Below are 22,508 nucleotides of genomic sequence, written 5' to 3'. Positions count from 1 at the left end.
GAAGGCTCACATTAGAAGTACTTAAATATACATGGGTCAATGAACAGTGATTACAGTACATAAGAAACTGAATATAAAAAAGGAGACTAATTGTAAATTGAGTGGCGAATGTTTTTCTCATGTGAAATAGTTCTGTGAAATGAAATAGAGCCAGACTCTTCAAAAGCATTACTGTGATAAAAATCGGACAAAAAAGGCCTTTGACTAGGCTATTTGTTCATTTGTCGATGTATGGACTTTGGCATTAGATGAGAAGTATCAGAGGTGAGATGGACAGCCCTACAATATTTGATCCAATATCCACATATAAGCTTGTTCATCTTTGACTTATCATAATCAATAAAAGTAAACTTAAAAGTAATAAGGACTGAAACTGTAAGATGTGCCTTGAGTTTGGGTCAAATCAGCTTTTCTGCACTGATGTGGAGAACAGGTGTGGACATTCACCCTCTGGAGACAGAGAGAACGGAAAAGACTCAAGGAAGGTATTATCTAATGTCCAATTACACTCCCACGTCCCCCCCCTCACATCCCTCCCCCTCTGCTCTGCTCTCTGCTCTTCCTACCTTCCTGCCTCCCACCTTCCTTTCCTCTCCTTAGTATGAAGAGGACACAAGTGATCAACCAGGAGCAGAGAGCCAGTGGTTTACATGGCCCTGGAGCCCATTATGTTCCCCACAATAGGCTAGAGGCCTGGACATGCTGTGAATAGGTAATGGCCTGGAGATCCTGGGCCTGGCCTGCTGCTCAATGAGCCTGAGACAGCCGAGCAGGAGACCGGCATTAGAGATACCTCGTCAGCCCCGTATGAAGCAGTCTGGTCATAGCCAAGGGGGAGGCAGGGGAGGGTGGGAGAGTGGGAGTGAGTGAGAGGAGCAGGAGAATGTTGTAAATGCCCCTTACATAAGATAGGGCATGAATAATAACACAAAGGGAATATTCAGAGGTAACTGTAAGGCAGGGATCTGGTTTATTGGCACAGAAATATGGGACCATAATGTACAATATACATGGAAATCAACACTAGCTTGCTAATAAAAAACTGTATATAGTCTAGGAGCAGCTTTTGCATCAGACTGTATGACTCTGCTGCTGTTCAGACCCCACCTTCCCAAGTTAGCCATCCACTCAAGCAATCTGTACCTAATAACTGCAAGGTTTAGCCCATGATGAAGATCTAACTTCATTGAGCTGGAAAAGCTGTAGCATCGCAGAGCATTTTTCCTAACAGCGCAGTCCCTCATCTATGAAAGTGCCATAGAGCCCCTCAGACAATTAGGCAGGGAAAAGCTTTATGACCGTTAGACTCACTCATTGAGCGGCACTCTCACCGCCAGCACTGCCAGGAGCGCTGGCTCATGCAGAAAGGTAATTACGGAGCCTCTCATAATGACACGGAGGAAGCTTGCGTCATAACACCCACAGCCTTTTATCATGGCGCTGTAATTAATTATCATCCTTTACTCTTTGATTCATTCCACTATTCATAACATATTCATACATTCAAGAGAAATTATCATTTCCTTCAGGAATTAATCAAAAGGAGGAAGAACTGGTCGTCTCTCGATGGATGATCAAAGACGGTGTTTGTCTACCTCGCTGCATGGCGGGCGAGCTCAGGGCAAGGCACTGCGGGCACGGTCTCTGAAAGCACTGAAACACTTTACTCTACTACACCAGGACTCTGGTCAAATCATCTGCACAACGCTTTACATTTGAGTTACAAACAAGCAAGCTGCAGATGTATCTGATAAATGAGAGGTAAAAGAATATGACAATCCAAAAAACTATTATGATTTTTGTTGTACATTATACCTTGGTTCTCCTGTCATTCTCCACTCTACAGTCTGACAAAGTAGATTATGAAAGCAAACTGTATCGTTACATGATCAGCTGTGTGCAACAAATCGATGTACAAACCATAATAGCACAAACTCATTGCATTTGCTTTTAAGTTGACTTCTTTCCGCCTTTCCTGAACATAGAAGTCACACTTACAGTATATTGTAGTATATAGGTGAACAGCCATTTTGAGATCTCTTTCTTCAGTTTCATGGAGTTGAAAAGCTGCTGTATAGTCAAAACGCTCTCATAGAAAAGCAACAACAACATACACAAAAACATTGTCTTCCCCCACATCATCACTTCCCAACCTCAGGGGAAGAAATGGCACAGTTAGACTCATAAACAGGTGTCCATCGGCCCCCAGTTCGCAGTGCTTTAATAGCTGTTTGATGTTTTTGATGTCTAGTCAGCTCGATCGTACCTTGCTGCTTGATAATGAGGGCCAATAATGATTCCTGAGCTTGAGGGGTTAATGGTATGTAACCGGCAGAGCTGCTAATTACACGTTACAAACTATTTATCAGAATCTCCATCTGCGCAAGCACCACAACTCTCATTGTGCACGCTAAATTACTCCACGGATTATCATTGTAAAGCAAGTTTCAGTAATTAGGGACCCATACTGCTGTTTTCTTTTTCTGTGAGCACCAAAAGACATCAAGAGGAGAGGAGAAAAATAGAATGACTGGTTAATTTGGGCCTGATATTCAGATTGGTACAGGCCGGATGTGGAGAGGAATTTGCCTCTCTCGTCCCAATGTAAAAAAAAAAAAAAAGGCTACAAACACAAGAAATCCGTCACTGTTCTTTTTTTTCCCCTGTCTCACAAAAGGTTTATCCTGAGGGGAGTTTACACTCTAAAGTGAGAGGGAGGTGTAAATTGCATTGAGAAGCCTGCATAGTCTTGGTGAGACTTGGTGAAGACTGCTTTCCGTACATTCAGATGGCAGTGAACGCTTGTGTGAAAGTTGTGTGAATGGTGTGGTCCAACAGGCCTGTCTCTCCAGCGATCGGTTATTTGAGAAATAACTGTCATATCCCACAGCCCCAAAGGTGTGCCTGAGACCATAGAGACATGTACCATCTCCTCTTCTTCTGCGTAAATTTTTATTAAAATTACCTTCATTATAAGACAGTGTTCATTATAAAACCAAAAACGCCGGTCTCCCAGGGCCCTATGGATTAATAAGGACAGCGGTGTATTTTAAGCCGTAAACTCAGCTCCTCACTGTCCTTAATCTCCTTCCTACTTCACAAGGCCAAATTAACACCTCTCCTCAGCTCTGACGGGACCTCATTAGCAAACTTCCAGGGAAAGAAAGAGAGGAGCAGAACGAAAAAGAGGAGAAGAAGGAGGGAAGCGACCAATGACAGCCACCAGCTCTGGGATTAACCCTTTCTCCTCCTCCAGCTCCTCAGAAAAACTAGGTCGGCAACGTGTTTCTAATCAGTCGCCTGGTTAGTGATAATTAGAAGGCGAGATTGGACGGGAGAAGAGAGAGAAAGTGGGTGGGGAACATTGAAATGAAAAAGAAAAGAAAGAGAAACCTGTCATGTTGCAAACACTTCAAAGGAGCTGACTTCTCCTTTAGAAGTGGCATGATGAGGGTCCAAATACCATGAGGCGCTCCTCTGGGCCTCTGAACTGGGGGGGGGGGGGCGGGGGGGGGGGGGAAGGACCCAGTTCTTTCTCACATATATGCATCCTCACACACACACACACACACACACACAAGGACTTTTCTATCGTTCACCACCTGTACAGTGCAGCTGCAGGGAAGCTTTAGTCTATCCCAAACCACACAGCCAAACAAGCACATCCAACTCCACCTTCTCCTCTAAGTCTCCCCCTGCAGCAGCAGGTCGAGGTCCCACAGCTTACACTGAGGTCGTGCCGACTACCGCTGGGTAAAGTTCACAAGCCTCCGCAAGCTGTTTGACATTACCAATAAGGTCAAAGTGTATCAGAAAACACCAGAGGATTATATTATTATAGTATGCCGAGTAACTTGCTGTACCTTGTGATAAAAAAAAAACCCAAAAAACAGCCAAGGCTTTTTCAGTAATGCAAGCTGGCTTACTTATCAATGTGCAGAACATAAGCCTGTGGAAGTTACACAAGAGAGACCGAGAGGTGCCAAGAGAGGCCTGCAGCTAACAAGAAAAAAAAATCATTGCTCATTATCAGCCATCTATTTTATCTACTATGAAACATCTCTAGACTCCCAGTTGTCAGACATCAATGGTGCTTAAATTAATCCTGTGGGTTCCTGTTTGCACAATAAAGATATGGAAGGGTGCTTCTGATATTTGTGTGACTTTACAGTTAGAGTAATTGAATTAGCACACAAATCAACCACAGAGTATTGCGGGGTGTAGTATTGAATGTGATAGCTCCTGCCAGGGAACACGGTTGCTTGGGCATAGTCAATTATAAAGCATTAAAAAGAAGCTGCCAATAATCACTTCCAAGAGAACTGAACAATCCATGCTGAGTGTTCTCATGTTTACCGATGATGGGGCTTTCAGGTTAGCGCTGAGCGGGAGTTTAGAGGGGAGAGTGAGACTGGAAACATATTTGTGGTATCATTTCCATAAGCCTCTGCTTTGCGGACCATAACGCAGCTCACAAATGTGATTTATGACCTTGGTTTAATGGCTGGAGCAGAGACTTGGTAGGTATCAGATGACTTTTTCAATATGGCGACGTCAGAGAAGGGGCACGGTGAATGCACCATCACAACAGGAAATGAGGGCTTGTCTCGGCCAAGAAAATATGAGAAGCCAGATATCTGATCATCTAATGGCAGATAGATGCTACTTCACTTTGACAGAAAAGGCATCAGTCAATAAGCACCAGATGAGCAGTAACACGAAAAGTATGCCGTGGATTCCTCCGCCCTATCTATCAAATCATTCATTCCAGGAGCACAGTGATCTGCTCTGGTCAATGTACATGTAAAACCCAACAGGAATATCTCTTGTTTCAGTCAACTATAATGTGGAGCTTAAAAAATCATCAATACAAATGCTACAACTACTTAGAGGTTTTCCAGACTTTCTGTGTTTTATTCTGCAGAATCTGTAAATGTTTCATATGTCTGTAAAATGCAAAGACACAGGACTCACCTGGGCTTGGAAACTCTTGAGAACAGGTGCCACCATGTCCCGGACTTCCTATGTACAGACAAAAAATAAACTCAGCCTCAGCTTTTTTTTTTTTTTTCAATTTTGCAGATGCTCCACCTGTTTAGGAATCAGATTGGCCCCAGTGAGGCGCAAACAGCTCCATAAGAAAGAGAGCTGAAAATCTTTCATGTTAATGGATTTCTCTCTCCATAGTGCCTCTTACACTGCATGAGTGAGGGAGTGAGTGAGTGAGGTATGTTGTTATGGGGTGTGGGTATTAGTGGTTAAACCTAAAGGGTTTGAGTGGGCATGTTTGAAAAGTGGGGCTTTCCAGTAGCTTGCGTTAGAGCTCAGGATCCAGACTTGTGCGAGCTCCTACAGCCTCAGGTAAGGGGATTGTGCTGCCAGTAGTGACAGCCTGATCCTGTCTTAAACGCCTGTATTATACTGACAAGATTACAGCACTACACTACATTCTCAAGCTGAAGATAGGCAGCCAGTCGAGCCACAGCAAATAGCCGGAGGGCTCATTTATAAAATATAAAAATATTCTCTTTGACTTCAGCCTAGTTGTCAATGGATGATCATTTCAAAGAAGATGATAAAAAGGACAAAGTCATATCTGTATCATTCATAGATTTAGCTTTTCATGTATTCAGTTCAATCCACCTTAATTGCCATTTAATAATAAAATAATGATATGTTTAATTTGTACTGCACTTTTCATTCATAGTGAAACTCAAAGTGCTATAGTATCAATAAAATAGAACACACAACATAAAGAAAATAATATTAAGAGTTAAGATGAAAAAGATGGAAAAGCCTTCCTGAATAAAAATGTTTTTAGGACTTTTTAAAAATAGTCTGGGGTCTGTGCTGCCTTCAGATGGTTAGGAACGATGTTCCACAAGTGTGGTGCAGCAGAGCAGAAGGCTCGATCCCCCATGGTGCAGAGCTTAGTACTGGGGGCCCAGAGCAGCACGCCACTGGCAGATCTGAGGGTGCGGGTGGAGGTTTGTGGTATGATCAGTTCCTGTAGGTAGGGAGGTGCATGTCCGTTGATGGATTTATATGTTAGTAGCAGGACTTTGTAGTCAATCCTGAAGGAGACAGGGAACCAGTGCAATGAAAACAGAATTGGTGTTATATGTTATGTGTTTTTGCACTCTTATCAGGATCCTGGCAGTGCTGAATGTACTGGAGGTTCTGGATGCTCCTGCCAGGAATCCCTGTGAAGAGCTGCATTGTGCCATACAACAGTAAGGTGGAATGACTTTTTGGCACATTTCAAATGTAAAGCTGAATAAAATGAAAGAGAACACACAATTCTCAATGTGGATTTAAAAAAAGTTAGTGTACATTAAATAACTGACTGATGAAATTCAGTAAACTATTAAAGTATTATTGAAAAAGTTAGCATATCAAATCAATTTCAGCTGTCAGGTACATAATAATATCTACCAGGACTTATGTGACAGAAAGCAATGCTGTTTCTAGTAAGAGAACTTATCAGTTCAGTTCATTTCAACTTCAGTGAGGGGTCTTGCTCAGTTCAACAGGATAATGCTAAATGAAACATTTTTTGTCCTGATGCGTCTTTGTCTACTTAGTTATTTTTCTTGTATTAGTCCTGCTCAATATGCCTTTTATGATTAATAAGACCATGTTCGTAGAAAATTATCAATGTACATTGCTGATCAGTTGGAGGGTTGCCAAAAGGTAATAGGGGACATTAAAAAGTAAAAATGTGAAAATGGTAACTTGGGGTGCCTTGGGGGTTATGGTGCCGACCATGAACTGCAGCGTTGCCAGTTCAAGTTCGGCCAGGGACCTTTGTTGCATGTAAGGCTGCAACTAACAATCATTTTTATTATTGATTAATCTGCAGGTTATTTTCTCAGTAACCTTCTGGATCCTCCAGAACCAAAGGTGATGTCTTCCAATTCCATGTTTTATCTCAACAGTCCAAACCCCAAAGATATTCAATTGACATATTATATTTTATATTGTCATATAAAAAACAGAGAAAATCCACAACTCATGACATTTGAGAAGCTGGAACCAGAAATTGTTTGGCATTAGGCTTAAAAAATTAAATAAACAATTAACTATCATCAGATAGTTGCTGATTAATTTTCTATCGATTTACTAGTCAGTGCAATTATAGTCACATGTCATACCCCATCTCTCTCTCTCTCTCTGCTCATTTCTTGTCAACTCTCCACTGTCAACTTGGCAATAAGGCATAAAAAAATAATTCAAATAAAATGTAAACTTTCTTCTCCTTTTTTCATTTTCTACTGTGCATATGTCTTCAATAAAAAATATATTTTTGAAGCAGCACAAAAAAGTGTGTTTGTAATAGTTATGTTGGAGGGGGTGGCGCAGTGGGGGGCTCATCTTCATTAGCATTCATCAGATTATGTTCTGTGAGCGTCCTGTTCCTTACGGGTTTGGAGAGACACCTTTACTTGTTACATCACAGAAAGTTGGAGAAAGTCAATATCAACTGCCAATTTTGAAACCAAGATAACTTTTTCATAAATTAATGCTTCAGCTTTAGAGTTGAAAATAAGCAGCAAAGTTGTGCTTACCTTTTCTAAATGAGCCCCTTGGCCTCTCATCACATGCAGCCAGAGGCTAACATTACTGCAAGGCCTCGGCATTTAAATATTAACAGAGCTAGTGGAAGAGGAGGGTGGCGCTAACCCTGACTTATCACAAGTGTTGTGCACTGTTAATATACACTAATACAGCTTTTACCAAGGAAATAAATAATTCCCTGTACAAAAGGTATATGCGGGGGCTCAAGCAGCAGCAGTGACGCATACAGTGTGTACCTGCTGGAGTGAAGATGAGGAAAATGGCACATAGTGTTGAGAGAACAGGAGGGGGGGGGGGTGCTAGACTTACCTCAGGTACATTTCTCTTGAACTCCCTGCTCAGCTCTACCAGGTGCTTGTGGGAATGTTCGCTCTCCTCTTGTCGACCCGCCAGCTCAGATGCTACAGAGTTTAGCTCCCTCTGCAAACACACAAAAGACGAGAGAAACGGTGAGAGGAAGAGAGTGGAGAGAGCAGGCACTTTAGGGAGCCTGCCAACGCTCGTCCAGTAAAGCTTAGAGTGTACATAAATAAAAATACACTGCTGAATATTAACAATGTAATCCTTCATGATCTCACAGCAGTAATACTTACAGCTAGCCCTGGCCCATAAATAATTAAGCCAAAATAAATCCAATGCCTACAGTAGCAGAAGGCCTTTTAGATAATCAGTATTTGAAATAATCAATACGCTTGCAACGGTTATAGAGCGCCAGTGAGGGAGTGGGGTGAGGAGGAGGGGGGAAGGAGAGAGAGAGTGAGGGGGGTGGGGAGTCACGTGTGGAGACCCAATAACCTGACAAACACCCTTACAAACAAATAGAGCTTCCTCCTGAAATGAAGGGCTGTTTTTTAAGCCCGGCCAAGACCTGATTCAAACATACAAACGCCTTGCTTGCTATCGTAATTACCACAGGTCAGATCTATTTTCAGCCTTTTTTCAATCTCTCTCCCATCGCCTGCACCGATCTTTATATTGATTCTGCACAGATTTTCAATACATGGCAACAGCCTCCATAGCTTTAACCAAATTACCCTTTTGCTACAACAACAGCCCTGATCGCTATTCCATTAATGTCTCTGCACATCGGTTGTTTACATGTCTGTGTTGTACAAAATGAGAGCTCCACCCCAGCAACATGTCTTATCCACTATTCAAAGCTGTCTGTGTAGCAGGCCCTTCGTCAGAACCTTGCATTCATGCTGGACTCGACTGCACTGCATGCCATCCGCAAATCCAATATTATCGATCAGTCATCCAATTCCCGGCTCTTTCAGCAAACTGAAAAAAAAGAGGAAAGCAGATTCAAACTCCACTCTCCTGTACTGAGCAGCGCTGGAACACACAACTGTACATTCACCTCCTCTTCGTTTTTGACTGTGATTCACGGTAATTGATGAGGATCTTCTCTTGTAACTGCTGGGTTACAATATAAAATAGTGGAGTAGGGGATTCAATTACCACTGCGAATTTATATATGACGCCGGGAAATTAAATTGACTGTGTTTTAATTAATCTGCAGTCTTACTTAAAGGCAATTTAATAAATCATCACGCAAGGAAAAAAAAGAAAGAAAATGGAGGGATAGAAGGATGAAACTTCAGCTGCAGTGGCCTCGTGGGATGGTGGCAGCCTGTCGGTCAGAGAAGTAGGCCGTTAATTGAAGGGCTGCTGGTTCAAGTCCCTGGACTAACAAGCCAGGGAGCAGCTAAAATAGGACTTTTTTGTACAGTCTGAGGTGAGATACAGCACTTCATCATCCTATGATTAACTTAACAACTTGGCCGATGTGTCTTTCAGCAAGGCACCTGATGTATATCACCTACAGGTAAAGGTTTGTTGTGACATTGTGCTGCTTACAACCAAACAAGGCCTCTAAACAACAAGCTAATTTGTTATTGCCTTCCAAAACGATATAAGCGTTTTCTGATCTGCAGCCTCCATCAGCAGGATCAGAACACATTTGACCATTACAAGAAAACAATTCATATGAGCATTTTCTGATCTGCCCCCTATAAAGGATTGGATTGGAAGAGGTTATTGTGATCACAGGTGGAATTAAAAATTATTCCATCTTTTTCTTATTGTTAACACATTCCATTAAAAGACCAAAACTAACCATGCATTAGTCCGTCTCTCAATACTTTCTTACTTCCCTACCCTATCTTTGGCTCTTGGCCAAAGGCCTATTGGTCCCTACTGAAGTCATAAATCTTTAAGAACAGGTCACAAATATATAGTTTCACTTTCAAAAAAAGCTCAGTAATTTCCTAAAACTGCTGGGCTGCGGATTAATATATGTTTGGTGCTCCAGTGAGTATTTCATTTCATTGTGGGATTGAGTCAAGACAAACTATGGTGTATATGTGTTCATGGTAATGAAGCTATGTGACCCAGTGCAACAGTGTGACTAATGATGTGTTTTAATAGTTTTTGGACAACAATAGAGCTCTATAACACAGAAGAATAAGATATATCAGTGTTGGTTCTGGTGTTTTCATGGGATTTGTTGACAATAAGAAAAATGTGGAATATCTACATTTGTCATACTTCCTATTTGTAGCAAAGACAGACAATACATGTCTAAACACCTGGTTACCACCACTGCTCCTCTCATTTAAAATCACAAGTCTTACGCTTAGAGAGAATCTAAATGTTTAGGATACATTTGGTTTTCTGAGAGATGTGTCGTTCTTCGTAAATCGTACTGTCACTGAAAAAGGCCACGGCTGCACAGGATACTGTGACAAGACTTCATAAATTCCTGTTAGTCCTTACAGTCCATCTGGGATGAGCCTTCCTGGAGATTAGAGAGTGGGCTTTCAGAAGCCAGCCAACCTCCACTAGATTCAAATGGCCCCAGACCGACTAATCTTGCCAAGAGAAAATTCCTCTAGAAGTGACTTTGAGTGGATTTTATAAGTACTTAAGATATAACAGTGTGGTGATTCTAAGTCCGCCAGTGCTTCAGTGGCCTCATTGAAGAACTGGGTTTACTTTTTATTGCAGCTCAGCTGATGAGAATGGTGAATACTCATGCTGTATGCAAGCCAAACAGTGCTATCATAATGGCATGGTTATTTTGAAAGCACCCCCACAGTTTCTAGAACATTAGGAGGGAGGGGAGCCTGGGCAACAGCCCATCAAATGAAACCTACTGTCTGTCTTTCTAGAGAGAAGTGAAGCAGAACAAACTGTTTGCTACTTTGGTTGTCTTGCTCAGATTGATGATGGAAAGAACTCTACAATATAGTGTTTCGCATTGCTATCTCTGGGGACAAAAGACGCTAAAGAAGATTTTTCCTCTGCTTCCTAATCAGATGTGATCCATTTCAACCTAAAGCCAGGGCACCTTTGAGATCCCTGATAAAATTCACTTATCCTCCATTATGTTGAGCTTCATCCTTCAGAAATCATTTGCATGAGCATGTAGATGCTTCTGATGTCTTGAACACATAAAAAAAAGAGTTCAACTCACTGTGCAAAGAGGAGTTTCTTGGTAATCATTTGACAGGTTTTAAAAAGGGTGACTAGGACCAAATTTTCAGTGTGTGGCAGTCGGGTCAATACGGAGCTCCTGTCATTAAACCTCTGCCAGTCAAACATCCAGCCATAATTGATGAGTTTCCCCTGGGGAGGGCAGAGCTGTCATTGGGACTGGAGGGACAGGAAAGAGGGATTTTGAACATGGAACCAGTCCTGGCGTGCTCAAGTCAATCTGCAAGAGGAAAGCTATCTTGACCAAGAAACCAGAAACACATTGGCTTTAACAGGAGAGACTTGCAGCCCATTGGCAGTTAGTAAATAGACTCAAAGTTCAATGAACTGCTGAACAACAGAGAAAAAAAACTGTAAAATCATGACTCCCATGTCCGTTTCCTTACAGATGTAGGCTCTATCCTTCTGACACTGACCAAAGATGGACCCTATCAGCATCTGTAGTGGAGCCAGCACATGTTCTGTTAGGCAGCCATTCGTACTGCATTAGGAGGGCTCAGGTTTATGCAAGTGTGTTGCAGCAAAGACTGCAGGGAGTGGTCCCTTCAGACTATATTGGGTGAAGGATAAACAAGGCAAGAAAAACGGAGGGCAGTGATGGCAACAAATCAGCAAGAAAGACAAAACGCTGAGGATTATGACATAAGCTGGTTGTCAAGTGTGTTGTGTTTCACTTAAATGATTGTTATGTCTATTATAGGCAAAGGCAGCAAACAGACAGCAAAGACAATTTCTCTTCACAAAAGTCAGAACAGAGACATGTACTGTAACAATCTGTGCAAGTGTTTTAGGTAAAATGTGGGGCTGACTAATGTATTGTGTTGGAGTAGATTTGACATTGATTCATTAAACCAAGCTCGTCTTGATTACATCTGTGGTGGTAAGCTATTTTCTGGCCTTTCACAAAGACAAACCATGGTGGAAAATGTTGACAATTGGGAAAAAACTACCAAGGTACTGCAATGAGGTAGACTGAGTCAAAATCACTATTATGTGCACTGGGCTTGGACAGCACAAATTAAAGAGGGAAAAATAGGGAGGAGGAGGAGAGAGGAGAAAATGCAGATGGGGTATTATTTTTCTTTTTGTATCCCATCTAATTGCAATCATAGGCAGATGTCTGAAAGTGTGACAGCATCAGCAGAATTGCTGCTGAGAGCACAGAATCTTTGTCTAAAAATAATCAGACATTCTGTGTGCTGCTGTTTGTTATAATGGTAATCGATGCTGGAGGCTTTGAATTCCATCAATTTATAGATCCACTCTGTTCTGCCTGGTGACTGTACTGCCTCACAACCCCCACCGCATACGCACACCGACGCAAAAACAGACAAATACACACACACACACACACACTCGCACGTAAGGTCTTGCACAAAAGAGCGGGTGGGCACACATGCGTGCGCAGAGACACATGTGCGCTGACATCCGCACGCAAGTGCTGCAGCAAGGCAGAGCAGGGACCAGTGTGTGATTAAGATAAGTGTAGTTTCCTTTCATACATTCCTTATCGCCTCCTATTCTCTGTGAGGCACAAGATTGTCCATAGCTGCCTCAGATTAGCCCCGCATCTCAGACGCCACATTTGAGAGGGGGGACTGATCAATAAATCAAATCACCACAATCAATGGCCCCAATCACTGCAGTCTAGTCTGGCCTCAACATTATTACTGGCAGCCCCCCCCCCCCCCCCCCCCCCCCTTGCCAGCCACAGAGGGAGGAGGGAGCCATTTGGTGGGGGGATGGAGCTGTGTGGGGAAGAGCGTACATTGGCGCCTGTCCATATGAAAGATCCAAAATGAACTCTTATCTGGCCTCCTTGGGCTCAACATCAGTTAAGGGTAAAGCAGGCAGACAGTCAGACAGAGGAGCTGGGCAGGAGGAGCCTCTGACCTCTGTGACCCGGTGCTAGGAACGTGAGCTGAGCACGCAGCCTCTGACAGGGAAGCACTGGGGGGGCTGCTATCACCTGGCATCTCCCTCCATCTGTTTACCACCGACTGCTGTTCCTTCACTTTTACTCTTTGTAAGCTTGGCTAGCGCTGCTCCAATTCATCCCAACACCATACTGCTGTTAGACCACATCACACCTAAGTCAAATTCTATTTGCATATAATTCTGAAAGATTTAACCTACGAGTAGGTTAGTGGTAGCAGTAATTGGTTAGAAGCTAGATGTACGTTTTACATCATTTAAAGGATTAAGATGAGGTCAATTGCCAGATGTGTTGTCAATTGCAAGAAGAAATACACCCAAACAAGATTATAAATGTTTAAATGTTAAAGTAGCCATTGCACTGCTCACAAACCTAATGGCAGTGGTTCCCAACCTTTTTGGTTCATGGCCCCTTAAAGGAGTACTATAACATTTTGGGAAATATGCTTATTTTCTTTCCTGCTCAGAGTTAGATGGTTAGCTTAGCTTAGCATAATGGCTGGAAACTGGAGCTAAAGGAGCTAGCCATGCTCTAACCAGCACCTCTAAAGCTCACAAATGAACAGGCAGTGACTTCCCAGAGTGCTTTCGCCACCATGAGGTTGTCAGGCAGAAATAGTCCGGCAGTCTGCTTTGATTTTGGTTTCGTTTCTTGTCTTTATGCTAAGCTAAGCTCCGGGATGCAGCTTCGTATTTACATACAATTGTGGTATTGATCTTTTCATCTAACTTTTGGCAACAAATCAAATAAGCATATTTCCCAAAATGTCAAACTATTTCTTTCAAATGAAGCCAAAAAGTTTTTATTTGGAATCATTTTAAGGGGCCTTAAGAGGTTAAAATATCCATCGATTCATAACACAAACAGCAAAAATTAGAAGAATGTCTGACAAAATATATTATTTTCCGTAACAAATGCTTTTTTCTGCTTTCCTGTCCTGATATTTATCTCACAACCCCTCAAGGTTGGGAACCACAACCCTACGGATTACTTTGCACATTCTGCAACTGTCCACTCCGCAGCAGCAATACTAACTTCACTGTGCATAAATATGTAGGTAGCATATAGATCATGAGGACTTACCAATGAGGAAAATCACATTTCATTTTGACACCTCTCTAAACTCTGGACTGGTAAGTCTGATAAATCATCCAAAATAATTAATCCCCAGTCAGTCAGGCTGTCTTCAAACAGCATGCTAAATCTTACAAAAGGAAGGAGAAGCATGTGAGCATTACAACCATCAGCAAAAGGTGTGACTGGTGTTGTCAGCCATTATTCGTCATACCCTGCTTCATTTAGAGAGTTTTTGGCGCCTGATGCACCAGAGCACAGCCTACTTGTCAACACTTCTCTCTTTAATTCCAACATGCACACTTGGATACACATGCACACACACACATACGTTTCTTACTTCTCACTAATATACTGGTAACACATCATAGTATGATCAGGGAGGCTCTAATTCCATTTATTGTCAAGTCTTATTCAAAATAGTATCAAGAGGTATCATGAAAACATCTTATTACAGTTCTTTCAAACAATCCTGTATCTACTCTGAATCCAATGAATAACTTTAAATGTCCTCCAATTAGAAACTTCAAATTACAATCTATGACTGAATGCTCCAAACGAAGGCCAATTACAACACCTTATTTATCATCATTAAGGGCGACCATTGTTCTGCTCCTTTCAAACTCTGTGGTTACAATCAGGATGTCTATTGTCATTGTGTGGTACATGCAGGGTGACTAATTACACAGTCCTATGATTCATTAGCAGACTAGTGGGTTGAAACCTGAGAAAAGACATGATAACCTCAGTCGGACAAATGATCAGTTCAAACGGAGATATGAATGTGGAAGAGCGACGGGGAGGTTTCACAATGGCCAAAAACACAAAAAAACTGCCCAGGCTCCGAACACAAAAACCTACCAAACTGCAGTTTAAAAAAAAAAAAAATCAGGAGAGCAGAAATGTTGTCGAACTTGAACAATAAAATTGGGGACAAGGTTTGTTTCCCTGTTTTCTTTCAAAGTGCAGGGGACTTGTCTCTGAAGCTCCACCATTGAGGTCAGTTAGTGGGAGAGGAGGAAGGCTCCACAGATGCAGCCATCACCGCGATGGCCCACTTTCACCTGAAACGACGAGCGGGAGCAATGCAACACAGCTAACCTGCGATTGTTTATTCTCTCTTAAGAAATGTCAATCTGTTCGCTCTCAGGTGTGCTGCTCTTCCTCTTGTTTTTGTTGTTTTCTCCCCCCTACTCTCTCCGTTTTCCCTTGTCGATTGCAGCAAGATCAAAGCGATGCCGCTGGAAGAATCTGAATATTTCAGGTGTGGAGAGAGGGCTGCGTTTCACACCACCTGTGTAGCGCTGAGAGACAGGTCCCTCCTCTCGCTCAGACTCAGTTAGCGGGGCCCCTGGGGCCCGGCGACATAAAACCGGGGCCACCTGTCTGAGAGAGAGGGAACACTCCTTTACCCTCCTTCTCTCTCTTGCACTTTCATTTTACAGCATTTGAACCAAAAATAAATGAATCTAAATAGAGCGGTGAGAGTGGGAATAAAACTGGTGCTGACAACAAGCAGCTGAGAGCTTTGAGCACCGTCACAAAGGCTCCAAGATCTGGCAGACGAGTTCCGATGCTGCAGAATGGGAGCAGCCACTTGAAAGGGCAGTTTATACATGAATCATTTTATAATTTGCCCTGTTCTGCAGCAGAAGGTAGCTCTCGTATATTAAATGATGAGCTTAGCCAAGAGAATCACCAGGATTATTTTCTGTCAAAACATAGCACACAGCGTGGAGCAGGTCTGTGAGATGATTCTCATCACATCATCAGGGCCGCCATTTCTGACCCAAAGCAAATAAAAAGTATCCCTGATGTCCGCACCGGCCTTAACAGTTTGATGTAACTGCTCTCCTTGGAGGGCTGTGTGCCTTGACATGTGTGCATGTGTAAGCACTTGTGCAAGTGTGTGTGTACGTGCATGTGTGTGGATGTGTGTGCAGGGGGGCATAGAGCACGTTCCACACTAGCAGTTCCTAGCCATGTCTCTCAAAAGGGCCGTAAAGTCTTTACAACAAATTCCTTACATTCATCTGTGTCAGAGCACTCGGCGCACATTAGGCGTTTACACGGGAGGAAACACAATCTATTTGATGCTACACTGCCCACACATCCAGAGCCCTCCTCCCCACGCTGGAGATTCACAGTGTTTAACTTCCATTTCATATTCTGAACAGGCAGGCAGACAGGCAGGCGAGTGGAGGGAATGGACTCCATCTTGCTGTAAATCAGCGTTTAAACACCCGGCTAAATGTAATCTGGAAAGAGTCAACAAGAGGCCCTCGCATTACGCTGCTCAAGATATTTGTTTTTATTTATTCTGGAATGTGCAATTGATTTTTGTTGTTCCCCCTAATGATGTATGCAAACGGTGAACCGAAAAAAGTCACACTTCATTTTTTCCCCCGGCTGCTGCTGCTCCTTCCCATCTTTTAATATCAGTGGTGCTTATGAGAACAAGTGGAGGTTAATCTAGGGAGCAGGTCACAGCCAGCCAGCTCTTTGTAAATGTCAGCTGGGAGATCCAGGCCTTTCTTATTACCACACTAAACCAACAAGGCTGACGGCTCCAAGACGGATGTGTGACTTGTAGGTGTCTTCCCCCACTTCTCACCACCATCACGGACGAACCCCATCACAGAAAACCTTATTAATCAATCGATTTATCGCCATAAATCAGGCCAGGCTTTGATTGTATCAGCAAGTCACGCAATCAATCAATTAGTCGGGACCTAGCAGCCCAATTTGCCTAAAGAAAGATGAATGTTCCCCCACATCATCCATTTGGTTGTCCGTTTACCCATCAAACACGGCTGCTGTTGACTCCCAAGCCCAACATGCATCCTTTTATCGATTTCTGCAGATTAAACTTGCAAAGGAATCAAAGGACACTTAACTGACTGGGAATAATTCTGCCTTCTTCATTTGTAGTGAAGTACAGTATGTTCTGCGCTCTCCTTTAATACTGTTGCCTTATATCATCAAAACAACAGAGACTAAACATTAAGATCCAGAATACAGAGCTGTTATGAGTGATCAAACGAAATGAAGTGACAGCTACACAGAGGATAATACTTGAGTAACTGGACCCACTCTGAGAAAAATTGGACAAATCATAGATTATTATCAGTCAATCCTACCCAGGTTTATATGGCAAGGTGAGGGGGAGCGAGGGGGACTGAGCAAGGAAACAGCTGGATGAACAAACTGTGGAAAACATATGTATAATGACATATTTGTTTCATATTTTATCCCAACTGTGAATTCCAATCCACGTTGTGACACCAGCTGCCTCGGTCCAATGCCTCCCATCTGCAACTCGGTGTCAGGATGTCTCACAGGACAGGCTGGGAAACTTTGGGGACGACAAAAACCGACAGGAGCAAGTAGAGCACGACAGAGTGGGCTGCTGGAGCCTTGGTGTGCTTCTCCCCCAGCGGCGGGTTGAAATGTGGCAGACTGCAGAGCTGCCGTGAAGAGGAAAGAACACCAGGAGCTCCCCGGGGAGAATGTCTGTGGTGGGATTAGAGCCCCACCAGACCTGGTTCTGCTTCACACCCTCAGACCCTGCTGTGTTACAGCCAGGGGGGCCGCTGAGCTATCTGTGGGGGCTTTACAGTTCTGCCCAATCTCCCCAAGCCTCACCATGTAATTAGAGATAAAGACAGAGGGCTCAGCTACTCAACCTCAATTCTCCTGGCTTCACACAAGGCTGCTCGCCCATAGCTTCCAGAGGAACCCCACAACACTGCCACTACACCAGCACCTGTGTACGTAAGCTAGCTACAAACCCTATCATCTCCCAACCAACTGTTCCACAGACTAAACATTTAAGATACTACAAGGTACGGTACATGATTGTGATTGATTGGTGTTTAAATGTGGAGTGTCCTGAAGTCACTACACCATGATTCCCAATGGCAGTGTGCTTTTTTTGGACACCATATTCCACATATTATGTGTGTCAAAGAGGCTTCATATTGTAAAAAAAATTCTCAGGTAAACAATAACCACAGTAAATAAGTAATTTTTCTTCATATCTCCCTCCTCCAAAAACTTCATCCAAGCAAAGGGGAAAAATTTAGAGGATAAGGCAGAGGAGGAACTCTTGACTATATTCAAGAAACACAAAATTATACTATGGAGGGATCCATTATTCATCTCAGATACATTTTTCATTTAAGAGTGGGCTGGATATGAGCAATGATGAATGCATCGCCCAGGATGCAATTTGTATGTAAAATAAAAGAAGATTACAGAATATGTTTTAAGTGCAAATGCAGTTTGTTGCCATCTAAGTAGGAAATGCATTCCTACAAAAAGGAATAAGACCTGAGCCCCATGATGCTGCCTCATAAAATCACTTAGCCCACAGCTAGCCCTCGCCAGTCCTTTTAAAGGGTCACAATGAGAGGCTCAAGTGACAAATGAGCTGACTGGAGTAGATTTTCCATTCATAGAATACACACCACCTCTTGGCAGGCCATTTGAAAATGTGGGATAAGTAAACCAAATAACTAAGGCTAATTCTACTAACATTCAGCTCAGTGGCACATTTCCGTGAAACCCACCCATCTGCAGTGAACACACAGAGAGCACTCGCAGACATACTGTTAGATACATGTCTACGCACAAGTGCACACAAACATACACCAGTGTTTTGCTGCCTGCCAGGCATCCACATGTTCCTCTCAGGACTCGCTCTCTCCTCATCAGCTTCACTCGGTGCACACCGTTTCAATTCAGTGCCTCTCAAAGACACACAAAGAGCCTTCCCCTCCATTCACCATACAAAGATTGAATACAGCCTCCTAACACAAGACATGCCCACCACAGAGCATGTAATACAACTCATTACTGGGCACGTAGGGTGCAGAGGGCTGTGATGGGAGAGACAAGCACCACAGGGAGAGAACAGGGGGGCCCTTACACCAACATCTCCATCTTTCCTCCCAACTAACAGAGCTTTAAAACCAGCCTTAATAACTAAAGCAATCCAATTGATTTTTGGAGGTTCTCTGAAATAAGTGTTATAACAGTGGTGAAATACCAGAAATACTATTTAAACACTAGATGAAAGCGCCACCGCACCTGCAGGCCCTTGAACATAAGTTGCATGATGGTTAATTCAGGTTTGAATCGCAACTTCCCTTCCTGCCTCTCCAAAACTGTGGTTGACCCACAAACTAACTGCGTCCAATCACTAAGAGGCAGGGGGGCGGTATCTGGGTCAGCCACATTGATCTCAGTCCTGTTCTGCACGGCTCTGGGGTCAGGTTTTTGTTTGCTGACAAGAGGGCACTAGGTTTGGTTTGGCGAACATGGAGTCAGAGAGGGAAAGCTGTGTTTGTAAGGTAGGAAGAAGAAGAAGGACGGCAAAACGGTTAATCCGTCGCTGCATGCGGCCTCTTGAACCTTCCTTAACCTCAGGGCAATCGTATGACCTGAGGCAAAGCATTACTCACATTAAAAAGACATGAACTTCAGAGCATTGGAGTTTCGAGCACGCAATCAATGGGGCCACAGGTGCAAACATTTTCTGCACTGCCAGTGGAATGCCCTTTTTTTCCCCCTCCCAGGATTACATGGGAACCTGTTTTTGCACTGTGTTCATGTTAATGTCAGCAATAATAAAGACCTGCAGCACAAGAAACAATGAAAAACGAGCGTAAGCTGGAGACAGCTTTTGGAGGTGGGCTGGAAACAGCACAGGGAGTCAGGAGAGAGGGCAGGATGTGAGGAGTCTGTCAACTTCTCCCTGTCTGCTCCTGTGTTTGCTTGCTTCAGACTGAGGGGAGCAAATGGGCCTAATTCACACTGGCTGTGTGTGAGTGTCTCTGCTGTCTAGCAGCGTGAGCGGGAATTAGATCTATGGTTTGCAGCCTTCATCCCTTCCCAGACAGACTTGTTCCGGCTCAGAGGCGCTGCCTAATCCGCACCTCTCTCCCGCTTGCACTCCCGGAAAATGACTTCACACAGCTGCCTCAAACGCCCAACACAGCAATTCTCGTCTGACTGAACCCCCCCCCCACCCTCCCACCAACTCTAAAAAAAAGCCTCAGCAGACCTCCCATAGCTCATTTAACATACCAATTCCTCCCTAAAGCCCACCCTACCCCCCTCCTTAGAGATGAAAACAACAAGGAAAACAACTACAGCCCCACTTGATAATTTAAGGGCCCTTTTCTCCAGAGAGCTGTCAAACTCAGCACTACAGTGGGAGGAATTCAAAGAGCGAGGAGGTACCCTAGTTGTGCAGTGGTGAGTGGTCGGTTTCAGATATGTATGTGTGTCCAACTATTTCTATCGAGGTATGACATGCATGAAGCTGTGCAGGTATGTCAGTCAACAGAGGGTTCCCTGAAGCTCTTCCAGGATCCTCACCCTTCATCCATCTATCCATCCCAACAAGTGGATGAGAAGCAAATTAAAATGAATGTCATTTCATAGCGAGGGCTATGGGAACACAAAGCCGAGTGAGTTCTCACATTAAAACCCAGATCTTGGCCAGGTGGTTTCTTCTAGCTGTTGACAAAGACACAATCATACTAGATAGAACAGGCTGCAAGAGGGCTGCTCCCAGTCACAGTGGCCTATTTGGGTCATGGAGGGTAACTCCAGTTAATGGCGGGGCCACTCAGACAAACACTCCAGCCTTGAGGACAGGAGACGGGGAGAGGTCCTTCTTATAAACCAAAGTCTACCTAATGGCTTTCATCTGTTACATGAATACCCCACCTACCAGACTGTACCATAAAGCCTTGCACTTCTTCACCCGCCTTTGTCCTTTCTCAGAACTACGATGAAAAAAAAGATGCTGCTGTTGGTAGGAAAATTATTTCCAGATCTTCAAGTGCCATTTTGGATCTCTGAGGGAAGTTAAATTGAGTGTTTTTCAAAAAAAAAGATCTGTGAGAGTAAAAGTGGCAAACATTGTCTTCCATATGGTCAAACTGAAGCATTTATAAGCAGTCAACTGATGCTGCAAGAAATGCACTGTAGAAGTCCTTAGGCAGTGGTGAGAAACAAGTGATATTACAAGAAAAGGAGTATGATTAAAGCCTAATATGGCATAGTAGCAGGGGAGAGAGAGGTGATTTATCCCTTCACGGCCTTTTGACACTAAATTAAACTGTTGAGTCCATTCCTCCGTGCCAGCTAGTTATCTTTCCGGGCTAATTTAACACTATAATTTACATTCCATATAAAATACATCCTGATGTGGTGCTGTCAAGGCCGTACATCATTTGCAGAGAGTGCTCCAGTTTCAGTGAAAAGGACAGAATTAGATCATATTCATGATGCAATTAAACACTTCAGTGGGAATCGATGTAAAACCGATGAGCCCTGAAAACAATGCATATGGCTGAGAACATTAGAACACATTACCTACCCTTGGATCCCTCGCTCCACAGACGCAATTTAAAATCCTCCACCACTCCACTCTCCGTCTCTCCAGATTCATAACGCACAGCGATAATAAATGAATTTTTCACAAAATTATTCAACTACTAAATTGCCCATGGTAACTGAGTATCAGATGAAAGTGATGTGAATTATTAAGTAGGGAAACTGTTTGTTCTCACCATGGGTGTAATAATTGGCCAAATGAAGAAGAAAAGGGGCGCAAGAGGGGCAGGTTACAGTACAGGAAGATCTCATAATAAATATCAGTGTTGATGTAAAAATGGTATAACTCTGTCTGCTGCTTGGGCCTCCAGCTGGGTTGATGGTATCGACCAATTTCCCTAGGGCGGCAGTGTGGGTTTTCTTATGGATACAGAGAAGAGAACATTACGAGGCATTGCTGCACATTCTCATGTAAAACTGGCAACAGGCCCTCTGGAGCTGGCAAACCACTGCAACAGCCAGCCAATGTTACACCACCTCACCACATTTTACATAATCAGACAGACAGCGCAGCAGACCACACACTCACACCACTCCACTCCAGATCATATCAACTACCTGTCACACTCCTCTCCGCAGCCATCATACTCACTTTGACTGGCTTACAGCCACAGATTCAAAAAGAACTAAAAAACAAAAAGCAAAGCAAACTACAAAAATAAATCTCTCAACCCATTTTGAATTCTTATCTCCATTAAAATCACTATTTGCCTTTCCAATTCTCCTCACCATACATGTTTTTGCTGTCAAAGCCCGAACTTGTTGATAGTAAGGAAGTAGACAAATGTAATGAAATTCTGAATTTAAAAGCCATACAGGGGGCAGAGGTGCAGCAATTTGTAACCATTTCTGACAGGATGAGTCGGCCTCTCCAACTGAAACAGTAATTATGCTTAATGGTCCTTTAATCTGTCCATCAGGCGTGAGGTGAGCAGCCGGGTCAGCCTAAAGTGCTCCAGGTGTCACAGTGTGTCAGAGTACAGTCAGAGGGGTGAAGTGCTCCACAAGGAGT

The 22,508-nt window shown here is 43.3% G+C and overlaps 1 protein-coding gene across 1 annotated transcript in view; it reads right to left on the bottom strand.

Moving 5' to 3' along the window:
- cux2b (cut-like homeobox 2b) overlaps positions 1–22,508 on the bottom strand; it is an 88,412-nt gene that overhangs the window by 43,987 nt on the left and 21,917 nt on the right. Inside the window, exons 2-3 of the mRNA XM_042421040.1 lie at positions 7,888–7,998; positions 4,975–5,022 (exon numbers count right to left, since the gene is read on the bottom strand). Of these exons, the coding sequence (XP_042276974.1) occupies positions 4,975–5,022; positions 7,888–7,998 (159 nt within the window). The remainder of the gene's footprint in view (positions 1–4,974; positions 5,023–7,887; positions 7,999–22,508) is intronic.

Source organism: Thunnus maccoyii, chromosome 9 (genome assembly GCF_910596095.1).
Source record: "Thunnus maccoyii chromosome 9, fThuMac1.1, whole genome shotgun sequence".
NCBI lineage: Eukaryota > Metazoa > Chordata > Actinopteri > Scombriformes > Scombridae > Thunnus > Thunnus maccoyii.
Note: the sequence above shows the minus strand (reverse complement) of the source record. Positions and strands in the feature narration are given on the sequence as shown.